At 38.0% G+C, this 19830-nt stretch overlaps 1 protein-coding gene across 3 annotated transcripts in view; it reads right to left on the bottom strand.

Moving 5' to 3' along the window:
* The window catches only part of LOC136785827 (cell adhesion molecule Dscam2-like), a 65564-nt gene that overhangs the window by 23614 nt on the left and 22120 nt on the right, over window positions 1–19830 (bottom strand). For all 3 annotated transcript variants that reach the window (XM_066747113.1, XM_066747114.1, XM_066747115.1), the window contains exons 2-5: window positions 12157–12477; window positions 5806–5967; window positions 4782–4931; window positions 4222–4339 (exon numbers count right to left, since the gene is read on the bottom strand). In XM_066747113.1, the coding sequence (XP_066603210.1) occupies window positions 4222–4339; window positions 4782–4931; window positions 5806–5967; window positions 12157–12477 (751 nt within the window). The remainder of the gene's footprint in view (window positions 1–4221; window positions 4340–4781; window positions 4932–5805; window positions 5968–12156; window positions 12478–19830) is intronic.

Raw genomic sequence — 19830 nt, 5'->3', positions numbered from 1 at the left:
GGGGGGGGGAGGAGGTAGAGGTACAAACACAGAGCTGAATAGAAATACGCAGACTACGCCGGCTTACATATACGTATATATACGTATATACGGAATATTTAATAGATTGTCAGAAGCAGCCTCTGTAATCAGCGGTTGGATTGTTTGTATCGCTAATACAATCTCAGCCGAATGTCTGTACACGACGCTTTCCTTCTTCATCTCGATTCCCTTCGTAAATATACATGAAGACTACCTGCGACCTTTTCTCATATATATATATATATATATATACAGGGTGTTTCACGTAAGGCGCCCCAGCTCGAAATGAGGACTCAGAGGGCATGGTGGGGGCAGATGCATCTAATTGGCCGCGGAGGGAGAGAAAAGGATTAACGTGGAGAAGGATAGAGCTATCCTTTACTAGACGATACGCCTAGCGTATCGCTGCCCCTCCCTTCCCCGCTCACATCAGTCATGTTTGGTCAACTCTTATCCTCTTTCTCTTACTCTCTCTCTCTAACCGCGGCCAATAAGATGCATCTGCCCCCACCATGCGCTCTAAGTCCTCTTTTCGAGCTGGGGCGCCTTACGTGAAACACCCTGTATATATAGATGTGTGTGTGTCTCTATACTACCTCAATCTTCCACTAAACCCTGAACAAATCCAACTCTCCTCATCCTCCGAGGGAAGAATTGATTTTCTTTTCCATGGAAAATGATTATGATAATTTTTCTCCATTTTGACCAGAGACTCATCCTTATAATACTCGCGGAAGAAGCTGAAAGAAAAATCCAAGATGGCGGAGTGGTGATTTGCGATTCAATTTTCTATGCAAGTAACGGCATTAATGGAATTATGTATGCATTGCACTTTATAAGCATAACAGACCGACCGTCTCTCCTCTTACCATAACGATTAATCGCCATCTCTGAAGCTTTCATTTTGTTTAAACACACGCTATACTATATAGATTGAATGATTGATGGATGATGCGATAAACGCTATTAACCCTTCTGCCCCATCTCGGAGCATCTGTTTGCAATGGCTCATCGAAACTGGGTCGAAGACCCATCGGATATTTGTTCATAGTTCGATCCATTTATATCTATGCATGAACTCTCAAACATTATCACTGGTCACGATCCTTCTGTTAAAATTACAATCAACCACCTGGCGTTTTAAAAATATCCTTAGTATTCGATAAATTAATTAAGGAATTTTATTGATCCTGAAGATTTGCTGTATTTCTGTTTTCGCGACTTTCGTGCAGATAAAACGAATGTGAAATTTTCATTTAAATTTTAAATTCAAAGATGCAAAAGGAACAAGCGCAACTGGGAGAGAAGAAGTATCGCGTTTTATGTAACGTGAGATATTCGTATGCGTACATTGTACTCCTTATCTGTCCGTTCTATTGTTCCTTGTTTATGCATCGCATATAAAGTTAGCAAGAGGGAAAATATTTGATCAATGAAAAACTATCCTCATGTGCACTAAAAGGTAGCAGGCCCCTCTCAGCAGTTTAACGAATAATAAAATTTCCTTCGGAGAAGAATTAATTTTACTTTTATCCCCTTTACTCAACTCTTTAAGAGGATTAAGCACGAATTTTCAAGACTTTTAGCGAATACGCACAAATAATTGTACGTGATGCTTATGCACGGTTGTATAAATTATGTGCAAAGAGGAATTAGAGACTATTATAGATAATTTTAAGCTTTTAGGGAGGCCTGGAGTTTCGACTGCGATCGATTATTATTTATTCGTTGATGCTCGTTTATGTATATATATATATTTGTTTGAAATATGCCATATCAGCCAACGGTAATATCATTTAACGTTCTATCGTATTTTATGAAATTAAATATTGAATAATAATTATAAACAAAGGGGTATTTTAATAAATTAAAAAATGTGATAATATTTGACGAAGATCAATAGTTTATTATTACTGTTTATCATCATTATATATTATTATTGTGCACAAATGAAAACCGGGTAAATTGGTATAATACTATATAATTAAATTGAAAAAGAAGGGGAAAAAAAGGAAGAAATCCAGAGAAGTGGGCCATTGAAATGTAAGATAAATCGTAGCTTTTCGAGTTAGTACGAGGTAAGATGGAATTAAGTCAGCAAGTTTCGGTTAACCAAACCTTGTTTGGGCGTACCTACACTTTTCTGTAGTCTCGTACACTGCTGTAGTTAGAATATCGTGACCATTTTATGAAATCTCATCGGAGTCCCTATATTAGATCACACCAACATTTTATCAAATCTCAAGACTCTGTGTGTCCCTACAAGGAATTTGCAGATGTTGTTGGATACTTCTCACGGACTCACAAAACATCCTGGATAAGTCTTGATTGGATTCCGACGAAGTTTCGATTAGTTTTCGTGCGCAACCGAATCTCGATAAAGTCCCAACTTGCTCTCTCACTCAGTGAAGTCTCGATAGACTCCTGGATAAAGTTTCTCTACAAATGAAGAGATGTAGCAGGCTAAAAGTTAAAAGCTGCAATTATTAAATATTGTTGCAAAAGCTTCTTCGATCCAATTTATTTATACCTCACATACTGTAACGAACTTTTAGATTTCTCGCTTCGTCTCTTTGTGACAAAGAAAATTCTTTTTACAAAATCAATCCCCCACATATACATATATATATATATATATAACCTTATTTGCTTTACACGAAAGTGCACGGTTCTTTTTATGAGATGAGTTTCTAGTATGATTTCGAGAGAAGGACTGATGGTAAGCCCAATTTAATGGGGAGATTAAAAATTGTTTTTGTCGCTCTGAGCGAGACAACATTGAACGATGGTGGAAAGCCGTTTCGGGTCTTGCTCGTTTTCAGGACAAAGCGCGAGATTCTAATCCGGCTAAATCCGGGAATTCGACCGGTTGGATGGCAGTACTTGTTAGCGCAAAGTAAAAAAGGAAATCTTGTGTCAGGCGTGGAAGATAATTTCACCTGTTATATTCAGCCTGTGGCTCAGCTTTGGCTGACACGGATTTGCTAAATACCTCAAAGAGCTATCAGAAATTCCCTCTAGTCTGAAGCTACGATCGAGGGACACTGTATCTATATATATCTGTATATACATACAAACATATACATATATAGTAGACGGTAGTATTCCTTACCTATACATGAAATATTAAATAAAGCAGAGTCGCGAATCTTGGATAGAGCTAGATAGTGGCATATATTGAGCTTGACGTAACCCAGAGAACGTGAACTGGCACTGTGTGATATACATATTGGGTTACTTTGCGCGAAAATAGTTCCTAAATGATTTAGAAGTAGAAAGTGCAGGCTTTTATTGCTGAAAAAGGAAGGGAAAATTTTCTTAGGAAGAATACTGCACTCGGCTGTAATAAATTCGGTAGAATCTAGTTACGAGATATAAAATATGCTACTATTGTTTCCTGTTCCCGGAAATGCATGGTTTTTAACCGAAGTATCGTTATAAGCCTAAGACTAATGGCTGGATCTACCATCTAATCTCTCGGCCGTGTTCCGCACGGATGAATTAACGTGATAACCGCGCGTATTCCGAAAATATTCCTTTCTAAATCCGCTAAATCTGCTACTTTTAACCTGCCAGGCTCGCACGTGAAAAAGGTGAGCGTATATTTTCATAAAAATTAGCGGGTGAAAAAGTAATGTGCTTTTATCAAGTTTAACGTTGCTATATAATGAATTCACACAAGCCCATTGTTTCAAGCGCGTGTATAACTATACTAACCAATTAATCTACTACTATTATTTTCCTAATTGAATTCTTCATTTGCCCCCCCCCCCCCCCGTAATTCCGATAACACGAGCGGATAACGTTTTTTAAAATATTCGATTAAATCTCAACAGGAATAAATTTCTTCGTCACACAAGGCTGAGTATTTGCTAGGATTTGCATTATATTGGGTCGAAAAAACGTTTTTAGATATTTCCTCGGGATATTCTCTAGGAGAAACTGATGAAACCAAGACACCGAGAGAGATTTCTATTTAGTCTCTTCCGCTCGATGAAAACATAAGTCTATAAATCCGAAGAGCCGGATATTAGCCATTCGAGTTAACCGGTAAAATAAGATATTGCGACTATACCGCAGATAAATTCACGGGGGAAAAAGCTCTAGTGGCTCCTCCATGCTTCCTAGGATCATGCGCTGAATACATTCTCGAGAGAATGAGATCCCCTCTGCACACACATATTAACTCGTAAATCTTACCTGTTAGATGTTTGAGGATTAGCATAAGCCACGCACGGAATCACTACGGTATCGTCGACTCGGGCGGACATAAACAAAATCTTCTCGTTTATAATTGGTGGCATAAAACCTCGAATCTCTGCAACAGTGAAAAAAGAAACGTCGAGGAATGATGGATCCTTGAAATTTTCTGCTTCTTCGCTGCAGATTGTCTCTCTCTCTCTCTCTCTCTCTCATTGATTTTTAGACACTCCTTCCTTCCTTCGAGATATTTTTCAACGAGTTACGTCCATTTGTTACAATATTAAAGGCGAGAAAACAGTGCGGTTCGAATTTATATTGCTTCATTACAAGATATCCTCCGTTAAAAAAGACTCGAAGAACTTTGAGAAAAGAGTGTACGCGTATAATACTCCTCCTCCTCTTTTTTCGTTAGATCGTATAATGTGAAATGGCAAAGAAAAAAACCATGTGTTTTTCACGTTAATATTACGTAAAAAGGGAAGATATGAATATTTACTATTTCAAATGGAGAGAGTATTCGTTTGATGAAAATCCATAATTTAGTATCACAGACTCACCAGTCAATTGCACTCGGCCTATATTGGTGCTGATAACGGTTTCCTGCGTTATTCGATGATGAGTCCTGCAGCGATAAGTTGCCTGGATATCGTTGCGCGTTATATTTATTATCATCAATTCTCCGCTTGGGAGCATGTGATATTTGCCATCTGCCAATAATTTAGCTTCTTATTATCATTCTGGTGAAATTGTAATCCATATAAAAACACAGTGAAAATCTCTATTTATATGTTCGTACGTGCACAGGCCCCGGTGAAAAATAACCAAAATGTCAGTTTAATCAGTTTATAATACTGTATATGTATACTCAAAACGATCGATTATCGTTATGATCGTCATAAAATAATAAGGTGTACAATATTATATCAGGAATAAAATTACTGAATTTTCGATGAAAAACGAGAATACGTGGGAATGGAAGTGTGGGGGGAGGGGGAGGGGGGTGGTAAAATATAATTTATATCGTTGTTGAACGAGCGAGAGACGCGTGGTTTTGTTGAATCTGTGCGTATAATATGCGAAAGTAAGAGAGGCAATTATCGCGTTAGTCACCACAAAATGCGGAAGTCAGTGTAAATGAGGTAATTTCACGGAGCTCTTTGGTGACTTTTCCATAAAGATTTAAAAGGAAATCTGAGAGGCGTTTCAATTTGTGCTGTCAATTGCATGCGTGGTCGGTGCTTCTTGAACGAATAAATGCACAATCCTTTTCTGTCCTTTATCGACCATTCCTTCATAAATCGTGTGGATTGTGAAAGAGCCAAAATGCAATCGGCGAGCAACGCGCACCCAATCACGGCTGGTTTATCAAAAATTAGCCAATTCATTTTATTTTCCCTCGCTCCTTTTCTCTATTATTTTATTTCAGTCTGCTGATTTTTCCGCAAACAATCAATTCCGCTTTGATACGCGGTCAATCGCTGCCAAATCACTCGTGCAAAACACTCTCGCTCGTAAAACTTTTAATTTACTATATATATATACATGCTAGATACATCGATATATTCGTTTCGTTGTACTTACCGCTTATAATGGAAGGATAAATGTTGAAGGATGGCTCCTGGAGCCACGAAGTTACAGTCACGTGGTCTCGAACAAAACTAGGTACGCTGCAACGCATAAGTATATTGTTGCCAGGAAAACCAGCCTGACTTTGAACTTCCGGATCGTAGCGCTGGTTTACCACTGGAAAAAGAAAAAACCAGAAATAGAAATTTCATCTTTAAAGCATCTTGCAGTTTATACAGGGTATAATAAAGTCCTGGATGGGGACTAATACAAGGATAACACTTTGAAAACTTTCAAAGGTAAAAATTTCTATGTATATACCAATTTCATAAATAACGAAGAAATGCATGAGATTTTATAACATCTTATCGTGGACTAATGAAACTCTAAAGAAAACCTTGGTAGTACTGTCTTACAGTACCTACTTTGAAATTTTACGAGAGTTATTAAAAACTCGTGAACCTTGTCATTCGTTTAATAATTATAATAACAAGCATTCATAATGAGCAGCGGGAAGCTTTTCTTTCTGAATAGCAATCTTTAAATTTGATATAATAAACTAATTATGGAGATAGAATTGTAACTCTATATATGTATATATATATATATATATATATAAGTGGAATTAAAAACTTAATAAAATAGAACGTGATTCCAACAAATATCGAAATGCATTTAATCTAGATAGTTAAGATCAAGTATCCGGTTCCGGATGGACATTCGATTCTACTGACTTTGAATATCAACGTGCTTGACGTGACTCATCTTATAACTGATACCCATTGCAAGCTGGCATTTCAGACGATAATTCGCTTGTCTCCAGAATCCAACTGTCATACCACATCGTGAACCAAATATATCAATTTGTGCACTGACAAAGATATCGTATTCCTCCGATATATATCGTACCTATGCAATACTTTAGAAATAAAGAAATAATATTGATCTGTATTTGAACGATTGTATATAAATATATATTTGTGGAGAAGAAATAAAAGGAAAACATTTGTAAAAACACGAAAGAGCTAAAGCTTATCATATATATATATATATATATCGAGAGAGAGAGAAGGCTACATTTCATGAAAGTTTCTTTTTAAAGTACAATATGTACTATCTTGAGATAATAATGGCCTAGCTTAAAGTAGCTGGACGACGTTAAGTAGACTTAGCAGGTTTGGCACGTATAAATATTCATCGACACACGGATATTGTTAATGAAGAAATTGTTTCTGAAAGTGTGCTCTCATTTATCAGGCTTAAAATAGTAGAGAAGGAAGGAGGAGCAGACTTACATAATTTTTCTTCAGCTGAAGTACTGCGAGTAGAAAGAAAAAGAAAGCAAGAGAGAGAGTGGATAGGGGGTAGGTGAGAAGGGAGGTAGAGGGGAGGGGAGAAGAGTTTCATTACGGTATTGTATGAGAAAAGAAAGTATTACGAAGAGAGTTGGACAAGAAAGCTAGGAAAATAATGTGAAATATAGTTTGAAAGGAGAAAGAGGAAAAGAAACAGACTATGTGCTTGGAAGAGAAAGCTTTCGCGAAGCAAAATGTAAGAAGGGGCGATACAAGAAACTACCTCGTGGCATAGGTAAGCTGCTGGTTTTATTTGAGCGGTTAGTAAGACCGTACGAAAATCAACTAAGGAAAAGGGGGAGGGTGAAATGGTGGGGAGAGTATTGTGAGGAGGGGAGGGGGTGGCCGAGTAAGATCGGACGAAAACAAGTAAGCTTGGTGTAGTGGAGAGAGAGAGAGAGAGAGAAAGGAGGACGGAGAGAAATAAAGAGAAGGGGAAATGGAGACGTAGGTAGGGAGAGAGAGAGAGAGAGTGAGAGAGAAAGGGGGGGGGTTAAAGGGGTGAGAGAGAAGGTGAAGTGTGGTTGTGGAGCACTCGGGCCTTCTACCCATTTCAAGAGCCAGCGGAGCGAAGCACTCAGACTCTAGAATGCGGTAAAAACTCAGTCAGTTCTGTATTTCTCGCTTTGCATCGGTCCACCCCGACTCCATCCACTTCCAACCCCTAAGGTCCCCTTACCCTTCTCTACATGCCCTTCCTTTTTACCTCCTTGCCCTGCTCTACCTCCTTACACGACTTTTTCTCCACATCAAAATCTCCTTTTCTACCTTATAGTGTCTCCCTCTCTCTCTCTCTCTCTCTCTCTCTACCTATCTATCTTTCCATCGCCATCTCCTCCTCGTTCCTTGTGTACCACTGGGCTTTCGATTACGCGCCAGCCAAGCCAAGCATAAACTCAGCAGACGTCTCATGCCACGTAATATTTACGAACCATGAAATGCACGGAAAGCGGAAGCCAGCCAATCCCCGAGCACCTCCTAACTACCAACAGCCTACGCGGCGAGAACTCCCCATATTGCCGAAATCCCAAACTAACTTCAGACCCAAATAAATTTACGCGTAAACGCGCGGTGAATGTGATTTTTAAGAAATTGCCGGAGCAATGAGCCATCTTTACTACTTATTACGAACCGCCCCGTCCGCCCACTGCGATCAACCACCGCTTTCTTTCCTACCGACCCTCCGCGGGTTTATGCAACATTTTTATTGCGATATTTCCTCCGACAAGCTGCGTATCAACTATTGCTCTGGCTTTATCGCCCCATACCTTGCGGTAGAAATACAGTATACACATGCAGTATTATATATATATATATATATACTGTGTTCCTTCCCTTTTGCTCGAACTATGCAAGCCCCTGGAAGCGCTATTTGCGATGCAGCCCAAAACCAGCTTGAATTAATTGAAAAGCAGGCTGATTTTTAAGAAACTTGTCGGAACAATAAACCACTTTTACTACTTATTCCTCTTCTTCGCTTTTCCACTACCCCCCCCCCCCCATCGCACCTGCCACTTCATGCTTATTACTTTCGCAAACGTAGTCTTAAAACTTTACATCGCGCGTCGAGAATCACTTCTGGACTCAAATTACTAATTAATTGCAAATCTTCACAAGCTATTAGCAAGGACTTTTTAATTAAATTCAAGAGATGCCAGTAATTGAGAAATATTCTCTGAAATTCGAGAAACACGCAAATTGTATGGGAGGAATCAGATGCGGGTAATAATGCGGATAATTATTAAGAATGGAAATGTGTGTGTGTGTCTATGATATTCTACACGCGCTTAAAGAAAGAGAAAAATATGAAAACACGATAATGAGTATACCTAGCTTTGCTTTGAAGTCTCCTTGACACAGATGTCGCTGAGTACGGGAGGCTCGTATTTATTAAAAGAAGTTGTTATTACTGTATAGTCAGAGTTAACTAAAAAAATGCATGATGTATTCGTGAATTTCAAAAACACGAAAAACCCCAATCTTCGTATATAAAGTTCATATGTAAAGTTTAAAATTTTTGCAGCCCTCTGTTTACTACATTATATATATAGTGTAATTATTAGCACTCCTACAAAATTAAATATAGATTTGCAATGTTTATTAAAATATTTAATTTTTCTTTACAAAGCATATATTTGTACAAGATTTAAATGCAAATATTTACTACATATAGCGAATGAGAGTCATTTGTCGATTGCAGAAAAGCTTTAAAAAAGCTTTAATATTTGGTTACAACTAAAGTCAACGTAAAAAACCATTCACATATTTACCGAGTTGGAGAAGCTACGTGCTTTTATTAAAAGCATTCGTATTTGTTTATTAACGAAACGATCGAATGATTTGCATGATTGTCGAGTAATGCGATACAACGAAGCAATCCTGTAATGTGTTTACTGCAATTGACAAAGTTACCTAAGTGCCATAACCTAATAACTATTGAAATTTCGACATCGTTGGCAACAAAGTTTGACGCTGCCTTGCAGAAGCGGATAGCTCTATTAGGAATATGAGAATTACGGCACGATTTGGTAATCGAGTCGGTTATTTAATTTTACCGGAATAAGAGGGGGGGGGGGGGATTTCTATAGGTGACCTAACCTGAAAAGCAACGAACGTTGGGGAAAGGCTGAAGAAGGCAGGTGAGGGTCTACGGAGCTGGATTTCGCGTAAAGTTTCAAACGAATGAGTAGAAAAACATAAGTAGTGGTAGTATAGTAGCAGGGAACCTTTTGGATTCTGAAGGCTGGCGAGGTGAATGACCTTAGTACCAAAGACATGCGCCTATTCGCTCGACTCGCGCTAATAGGGTGAGCCGAGTCAGCCGAGTCGAGCCGGGCAACGCCTTGGAACGGCGAAAAACCGAAGACTTAAATTCTACTCTCTGCCTCCGTTTTTTAATGCTCTTCTTTTGCCGAGTTCACTCTATACGCCTTCTCAATACTGAAAAAACACCTTTATGCCCCCTGACAGTCTTCGGCTCTCTCTCTCTCTCTCTCTCTCTTGCGCTAAGAAAATTTCTGTGAAGGAACAATAAAGAAATTCACTGATGAGATCCGCTTTTCTACACTCGTAATTTCATTCGACTTTGTATGCTAAATCTTGACGGGAACGAAGAAATATTTTCAGCTTTATAAATATTCTTCACGGAATTTCCATGTTTTATTCTCGAAGCTGTAAGAGCGGAGAGATTCAAAATTAATAGCACGACAATCCAATTCTTATTTATCTCGTTTATGGTCACTATTATCGCGTTAGATCGGTGGTTTGAAAATTGCGGTCGGGCGATTAATCGTTCATGAGGGTGTCAGGAGTTAACGGTGAGCTGTGAACGAAATAAAATTCTGCTAAATCGAAATTTTCCTTACACTGATGGGATTTTCGTGTAATCCCGAGGAGCGTGGCGAATGAATAGAGACGGTTCTTAGTTATAGCGCTTTAGAACGTGAGTAGCTAGTGTTGAGTAAAAGAAGGGGGGAGGAAGAGGGAGTGACACCTCTTTTCGTGCCCATCTGACCAGGGTCACCCGGTAAAATACGATTATCAAAATTTTCCAAGGAAAGATATCCTCGATGATAAAAACGAAAGCAATTAAAACTACTGCCTAAAACATTAAAACGTTGATCCATGAAAAGGTTAAAAGTTCAAGCCTCGAGTTCCAAACGATTATTTTCCCACATCTCTTCAGGTTAACGTTCACCAGTTAAACTTAAATACATCTATCCACCCTAACCTTTTATACCACAAAAAATATACGATTGCATCTCCCTCGTAAGCGCGTCCACCCTTTACGACATCTAAAAGCTTGATGAGCATTTTTATATCGCACTAATCTCCGCGCTTTAATTTATCTTTGCAACTTTCACTGAATTTCTCCTTTTGCCCACCTCGATTCTCCATTGTTCCACGAGAATTATTTTCAAAGGGGAACAAGAGTTTGGAAAAATTTTTGGTGGAAGCCTGCAGGATTGAACGGAAGGATATGCTATTATAGTGTTGTGTCGTTCTCACTGGTGTCATTAAGCGATTAAATTAGTAGACGAAAAACGGGAATAAACAGACGCATGGCTGGATTAAGATAAAAGCGCATTGTTTCCGTATAGCATGAAGCGTGAGTCACAATGGCACCGGGCGGCGCGGGCGGGCAGGGGGGGGGGGGGGGGAACTGGGCCGGTGTGTTGCCTGCGGAAAGTAGCTTTCACAGGTTGAAAACCGTCTAGCAAAATGACGATGGGGCTGCTTTCAGCGAGAAAGCTACAAGAAAGCGAGAAAATCGAAAAGAAAAGATGGTGGTTCGTAGAAGCACTGCAAGAAAGCGAAGAGAAGCCTGTGAAAAGCTGCGCGACGATCGATAGACAAAATTCAAAGTTATCGGTGAGAGGAAAAGAACGAGTGGGAGCTATTCGCAGTGGAAAGTGGGAGGAAGAAGGAGAATGTATGCAGGTTGAAAGAAAAACGTGCAGGATAGAGAGAAATAGGGGAGAAAGAAGAAGGAGGTAGCTGATGGCAAATTGTGTAAAAAGTGGAATAATAGAAATTTTAGAAGGAGACTGACTGGGGGTAGGGGATAATAAGAAAGATAAAGAATGGGAGCAATTGTTGGTAAGGTGGAAAGAAAAAGGAAAATAGGAGATAATGAATAGATGCACGTATGGGATATCGAGAAAAAAAAGCAATTGGGGAATTAGAAAATAGGAGAGGGGTAAACGATAAGAATGAAATACAAGAAAGGTATAGTTAAGAGAAGAAAGACAGGATAAAGGGACAACGTGCAGGATGGAGAAAAATAAGAAAGAATGAAGAAAGGGGAAAGTAGGTGGCAAATGGTGCAAAAAGTGCAGGATGTATGGAAATTGGGGGAGGGGGTAATAGGATAAGAAGGGAGGGAAGGAAAGGAAATGTCAGACGTAAGGGGCAGTTGGGGGTTGTGGTAGGGGGGGAAAGATGGGGCGAGGCGAAGGAGTTGATATTACCGAGGAGAGTTTCTTGGAAGAGAGATTGGACAATAACTTACCAGCCCTGACATTGACGTCCCTGCTAACGATGGCACCGACGCTGTTGACAGCGGAGCATTTGTAGATGGCCCAATGGACATCCTGTCGGAAGGCCTCCGCTTCGAATGGCAAAAAATGAATGGTACCGTTGCCCAGGATCAGCCTCGAGCCTGGAATATTCGCGATGCTGCCGCCATCCGCTGCCAGCCAATCCACCGTTGGCTCCGGGTTTCCCCTGACCATGCAGTCTACTTTTCCTCCATTAGCGTTTGTGAACTCCACTCGCGAAGGCGGCTCTATTATAAAGCTGGGTCCCTGCATCTCGTACGATGCCAAACAATCTGAAATATTAAAGCAGTCGGTCATTACACTCTTTAGTCTCTCTTGCTTTTTTCTTTCTTTTTTACTCTGCTCTCTCATACTCGTCTCTTCTCTCCTACCTCCCTTTGCCCTTTTGCATATACACCGTTTACAAATCCTTCAAAAGAACATCGCTATTTCATTATTGAAACTGCCCCTTCAATTTTTCAAATTACCCTTAATGGTTCGTTATAAAAATTGCAACTTGTATGAAGAGGTAACGTGCAAAGCAGATTTCACAGAGATTTCTCTTGTTTATAAATTAACGAGTCATTCGTCAAAATCGAGGTATCTTTGCGCTAATTATATTTTTTATTTCGTGCGTTCAATCTTTAATTCAATAAATCAGCAGTTTCTGTATAACATTCGAACGAGCTGCTAATTGATCAAATTCGACGTGAGTATCCCATGGGATTAAATTTATGAATGTATGAAAGCTTCATATATATATATATATATATATATATATATATATAAATACGAATGCAATGTTGGAAAAAAGATAACACAAAATCATGATATCTTTAAACAAATAATGCCTATATTACACTAGCTCCATTTTTCTATATAAAAGTATATGGCGAGAGCCATGCTAATAATAGTTAATTAAGAGTAGGAAAGATAAATTGGTTCCGCAATAAGGATCCTGTTGCTGACCTCAGTAGAATTATTTTTTATTCCAGCTAGATGGAACCGAGTTTGATACAAACTTTAATATGAAACTTTTGCATCATTCACGATAATTACGAGGTTTCCTAGTAATGTTTCATACGATTTGCTTCACTAATCTTTTCTTTTATTTAACAAAATAACTGAAAGTTTAGCCTAGTTTTGTTTCCACTATATATGCATATATATGTATATATATATATATATATATATATAATGTATATTGCTACTTGCTATAGAAGCGTATAATATTATACATGAAGAATACGAATGCCGGGCCTCTCACGCCAACTGAGCTGTATATTTCGTGTGACTGAAGCAGATGAAATTTTGATAGAAATTGTGAAACTGCGTAATATCTTTACTACTAAAATAATTCCGGTAACCTTCTGTCTTTCACACGCGCTCTGAAATTCCTTGGGAAAGATATCTTTCCATTTTAATTTCAATCTCGTTATGCTTATACCTTGGATTTAAACTTAATTATTAATTCTCGTTATAATTATAACTCCAGATTGAAAGAATATTGTATAAATCATTATTTTCTTTAAGTTGCAACATTACCATATAAATGTAATATTTAGTATAATATCTGAAGCATAGAAAATAGTTTTCTTCGTGTAATATTATTTCTATAGAGAGGATAAGGTTGATATTCGTTGGTAGAGTATTAGTTTATTTCTACTTTATGTAAGAAAAACACTCAACCTCGCTTGGATTTGTACGTCGAAAACGTTATTGATTCGCAATGAAGCATATCATTGATTTAGAAATTTATAAAACGTGATCTGTCACACAGAATATTTATTATATAAATCGTCGTTCGAAATATAAGAATATTTGATTCATTAAATTATCGTAGCTGTATAGGGTAAAATTGATAATTTCCTATGATAGTATTTATTAGTTTTTATAGAGTCGATAATGACATATATAGATCTGTAACCAACGCATAAGTACACTATTGTATGGAGTATGTATTATACGAGCAGGTGAATGAGCTACGCTCTCTCACATGGTAATTCGCGGCCAGGTAGGGAGTATCTAGTGAAAGGGGGTGGAAACAGGATGAGATAATGCATCGACAACAGGAAACAAACGGGAGTAGTATCTCGATCTATAAATCAGATATTTAACGCTGGAATATAGGAGAAGTATCAACGGTAAACGCGGTATATTAACTATCTGAGAATCTATTAATCACTTATCAGCCCATTTACACTGATTTCAGTAGAAATGCTGGGACTGTTCCGCATTCCGTTCCCTATTGCATATTTGGAAACCATGCACGAATCGTCTGATCTGAATACCTACAGCATATCTAACGAAAATTGCATTCCTTGTTCATAAATCGTTTTGTCAGAAAGATTGCTACCGACAGTTTTACCCCTTCATCGTGTACTCTTTCTTTTCTCTCTTTAACCAATTCGCTTCACTTATTCGGATTCCAAATGGATATATAAAGTAAGAACTTTAACAACGTCTCTTAAATTGTGCCGAAGAAAATAAATGAGTAAATTATGGCTATTTCCATTTCCTTAAATTAACTGTTATCTTTCTTTTTGTTCTTTTTTTTTAATTCAGTCTTCCCCCTTTTCCTCCAGACAGTCCTTTCATTATTTTCCCCTTTGTCGTGATTCGAACAAATGAGAAAAAGTACACGGATCAATTTTAGTCCTCCTGCTTTATTAGAGCACGGAATCGTCGATGCATTATCTGCAATAACTGTTCTGGAAGTGGGAATGAATATTAAAGAATATTGGGAAAACAGCGGTTCGTGTCTTGAAAAGACCACTACCCTATTTCTCAGCCAGAGATGTACTTCTATTTACCCTGCTGGTATAACTGCTCGATAACAGAATATACGCAAAAATATCTTTTCCTTTATTTACAGTTAAATTTTACTATCGAGTTTCGAGAAAATTTGTAAAATTCTACAAATCTGAATATTGAGAAACCATGGCTTAATTAAGCTTATTTTCCGCAATACCTGTACGAGTTGGTAAGATTGTAAATATACCTATATAGGTAATGGAAAACGCAATTCTGTAATAAGCCCCGTAAAATCGAATATATAATATCATATTTAGACGTTGCATAACGTTCGTAGTTGGTTTGCAACAATCAATATTGAAAAAGCCTTCGACAAAATGAAACCAAATTAAATATTGGAAAAATCGCTGGAAAGTCGAAAAATAAATAATACAATTTCATTACGAATATCGTTCAAATGCCAATAATAATAACAGATAAATATTTGGTTCGTTGATTCTCCTACGATGAGTATATAATATTTGGTAAGTTCTCTCTCATCGTCCGTTTGCCTAATTCAACAAAAATGGTAGAACTTGAATGATTGATAAAAAAAAGAGGGAAGGCTGATGGAGCGTGGTGTAATTAAACGCTTGGCTATAGAGATGAATGCCTCGTATGGATGAGGATAGAAATCAGAGGAAAATAAGAGGAATGACAGCAGTTTCCCTTTTTGCGGAAACTGCAGCTTATAGTATTGAAACGGTTTACAATACTTTGGATCGAGTGGTATAACACGCCGAATGGGGGAAGGGTTGTTGGGAGAGTCTAGGGGGTAGGAAGGGGGGGGTGAGATAGGTAGACCAGTCAGGCAGATATTTACACGCGTCTTTCAATTGTTTGATGCGTTAGATATAGATAAGGGATATCCTAGTGGAAGAGTGGGAGGTAGAGGGTGGTAGTTGGTTGCAGGGGTGGGCGAAGTACGCGGATGGCCGAGCACGCAGGTAGTTGCGAGTTTTGTGACGTGGAGGAGGAAAGGGGGAGAAGATGGAAAACGTTGCGAGTGGTTCCAACGCAGAAAGAGACAACATAATCAACAGAGTAATATCCCATTCAAACAGTACCCGTCAGCACCACAGTTTCCTGACAATGCACACCAACTCTCTCATTTCACTGTATTGTATCCATTGTTCAAGGACCGCAGATTGCAAGGGGCTCCACCTCCTACTACCGTCATCCCCTTCTATACTCCCCCCACCCCCCTCATCCACAACGCCAGCCAACCGCCCCTGACGGCCTGCCTGGGCAAGAAGAAGAACTGCAAGGCGGAAATGGTGGAGAGTACGAAAGCGAGAAGAAAAAATGTGATCCCACCTGCGGTTTTCCTCAGGCAATTAGCATTATCCTGCCTTCGGTCTATGTGTATATGAGTCGTTGTGACCTACGATAATAAAATTTAAACGAAATTTCTTGTGCTATTATTATAATGAGTTTATTCATTCAATTTTATGTGAGCACACTTGCAATAACCCGTGTCTCTTGCTTGTCATACTCACTCTTGCAAATTTTGTTAAATGTTTTTTTTTTATTAGCTTAAGTCTTCGCTCCCCCCCCCTACAACCCACCAGCCATCCTGAAATCCCCGTGTCTTAACTACGACATCGTGAATCATGCTATACGAAATTGCGAGTTTTCCCCTATCAATTATATCCGCCAAGCACCGATCTATCTTGTTCCACCTGCGCTGAACTTCTTCGTTATTTCCTTGCTCTTTTTTCAGAAAACGATGATAAACGTGAAACATGTTTATTTTATTCTGTGCTAACCTTCCTTCTTCGATAATAGATGATTGCAGCGAGTAACGAGTGAAGATATAGGGCTGATTTTTAAAGGAGTCCTGATATTGATCCGTTTTGTTCAGCGGTGCATTAACTATATTTAATTTTTCAGTGCCGAGATAGTCACGTTGCTCTTTGCACGAAGTTGATGGAAAAGATTGCATAAAATTTATGCCAATTAGCCTCTGATGACGTACTTTACGCTTCCTACGTAAATCTCGATAAAATCCAATAATGATGCTATTTTTTTATTGATATCCACTCAAGCGTAAATGTGTCGTTAAAAATTAAATCAGCCCTTTCGGTCGCTGCGAACTGAAATGACTGAGCCAATTTTCAAAACGCATCGCGCGTGTATTGTCATTAGACATTTATAAATCCTATCAGGTATTTAGAAGTTTGGAATGGATTAATATTTTGGTCAAAGAATAGTAGATGATTTCGTTAATAAATATTTACCAATTTTACAAAATATATATTTTCTTATCAAGTGTCTCGATTTGTTGAATGGAAAAGTCGTGACTGAAAGGATTAGAGATATTTGATGGGAAATGAAAGATGTCGTGTGTGATGGGAATAACTGGAGGATTTGTTTGTGGATAAGTGTAGAATAAATATGGTAAAGGGTTGGAGTGGTTGAATATGCTTTTACCGGAAGTGCCTTGGCGACTTTAACCCAGCCGAGATAAATTTAGCACTACAGGCACTCTCTTGGCAGCTATCGCTGTATTATGGGAAGACGTTGCCGTTTAGGGCCGAGAGCGAATATACTGCATTAGGTTAGATAGTTCCGTGATTTTGAATTATGTCAAGCCTTCGTCCTTCAAACTTTCTACGGCTTCAACAATCCAATCGCAACTTAACTCGATGTACGCAGAGGAAAATCTAAAAACAATCAATACATGATAACGACCGTTATCTCAACCGAATTAAAGGGGTGGAAATGTTCGGATTTAATTCAATTAAACATTAGTTTTTAATCGGAGAATTTAACAATCTTTTTAAGCTTATTCGTATAGCAGGCATGTTTTATAATATTCTCATATGTTCGTAGGAAGAAACGATTCTCATTCATAAATATTCCCATCCCTTTCCATCAGAAACCTCTTTAATTAGTAACCATACACTGTTAATCTTGTTAAATCTGCTAATCAAAGTGATTTCCTGCTTAAATATTGCAATTGTGTAATATACAGTATCCAATAAGCTTTAGTTACATTTTCTACTCTCTCGTTCACAATTTTCATTTCCTAATAAACAAAAAAACTTTAGCTAAAAATTTACGTATATATTGTTTACTATTCTATATACAAATTGTAGATACTCTTATTGGTAAAAATATCGAGTTCTCTAAATTGGGCAGGTATCGCGTTAAAATTATACAATGAAAACCAAATATCCTCCGTACTCGTGTATAACAATCCTCGGAATCACAACAGCCTTTTATTAGCAAGGTATTTCTTTATTCGCATCAGCAGATTTTATACATTTTCACACGAAAGTTTCGTTGAAAATTTCATGGCTCGTTTCACCAAATAATCGCAATTGCTTTGCTATTTTTTCATGTATTTCATTGGACACGAAGTAAAATAAAGGACATAAAGCTAATTTGAAAAATCGTCGTGTTTCGGTGAATGAAATATTTACAGAATTCTATATGTAATTAAACATTACCAGTTACACAGTTTCTGACATTATTTCAAACGGATTTAACGAGCGGCGAGTATAGTGTTTCTGAGTGGCCCTCTCGAATAGCGTTCTGCAATATGTATGGTGTTTAAGCATTTATATTCTGTAAAGGCCTAACGTCTCGTTTATTATTTGTTAGAGCGTAAAAAACATTATATCAGCAATATTCGTTTCGTTTGGTGATTTTTTTTACCTCGAAAAAGGTAGAAGGAGGGGGTGGGAAATACGCCAGAGAGAGATTTCCAGTGGAAAATTATACTATATCTATATTTACCCTACCTAGAGTCAGATAAATCAAGAATATTCTTGGAAAGTGTGATTTAGCTGTATTTCGGTTTCTGTCTCGTAGATAATTTAGCTATCTTATTCTAGTTTTTGCATGTCGCACCACCACTGTACAGTGGCTTGTAAAATATTAAAGCCATATTCTCCCCTCCGAAATTCATCTGGCAGCCAAACCACGTAGATGGCACTCATTGATGCATGATAATTCAGAGATTAAATGTAAACAAAAAAAATCAGTTTTAATATACTATCACGTTTAATATAATACACATTGTTGATTCTCCGTAGGATAAGTAACCAACGATCAATATAAGATACTTGTTGCTCGGCCTAACTTGGTTAGGATAAGGGCTTAGCCTGTCTATTTATGTTGAAATTCCTTGTAAACTAATAACAACATTCTATAGTTTAGCAATAATAACTACGATGCACGTAGCTCGATTCGTTGATAGTTAAGTTTTGATAGCGCGTTAGTCCAACGTTATAGTATTATTGAGAATTGTCCGCCGTATAATGCCATTCCTGGGGGTTGAAACTTCATCAGGATTCGATTGGAACTTGGCTGAAAGCTAATCGAGGCTTCGCCAAGATTCAATGAAGATTTATCAAGATTCTGTAAGTCTCGGAAGAATCTCCGGCAAATCAAATAGCTTCATTAAATAGCTCGCCTAAGCGTCTCTGAGATAACTCATAGAAATTCATTATCAATGCGAAGCTGCTGGATGCAGAGATAAGACGCTTATTTTACGTATTGCGTTACTCAAATAGGATAAAAAGCAAAACTTCTCAGAAAAAGCTTATAAATATTCTCCAAGTCCCGGTAGTGGAATGCTTCGCTTCCATTTGTTCACTGTTAAATAAAGAATCATTTTTCAAGAGGACGAAAATCAATAAGATGCTTCGTTCCCGAATAATATTATCTGGAAATATCGATAGTGTTGGCCATCGATATTTCCATTATACTGCAACATTTGAGAAACCCCGCGTTTCTATTAAGGCAACAACGGGATGTAATTAACTATATATATAGCTTGCCCCAACATAATCATATGTTAATTAACGTATAACATAGTTATTGCCTACGAAGCCTGTGTGTTC

The sequence above is a fragment of the Prorops nasuta genome, unplaced genomic scaffold (genome assembly GCF_024137725.1).
Source record: "Prorops nasuta isolate Cenicafe-Biocafe unplaced genomic scaffold, Cenicafe_Pnas_1.2 PNAS00003, whole genome shotgun sequence".
Classification (NCBI taxonomy): domain Eukaryota; kingdom Metazoa; phylum Arthropoda; class Insecta; order Hymenoptera; family Bethylidae; genus Prorops; species Prorops nasuta.
Note: the sequence above shows the minus strand (reverse complement) of the source record. Positions and strands in the feature narration are given on the sequence as shown.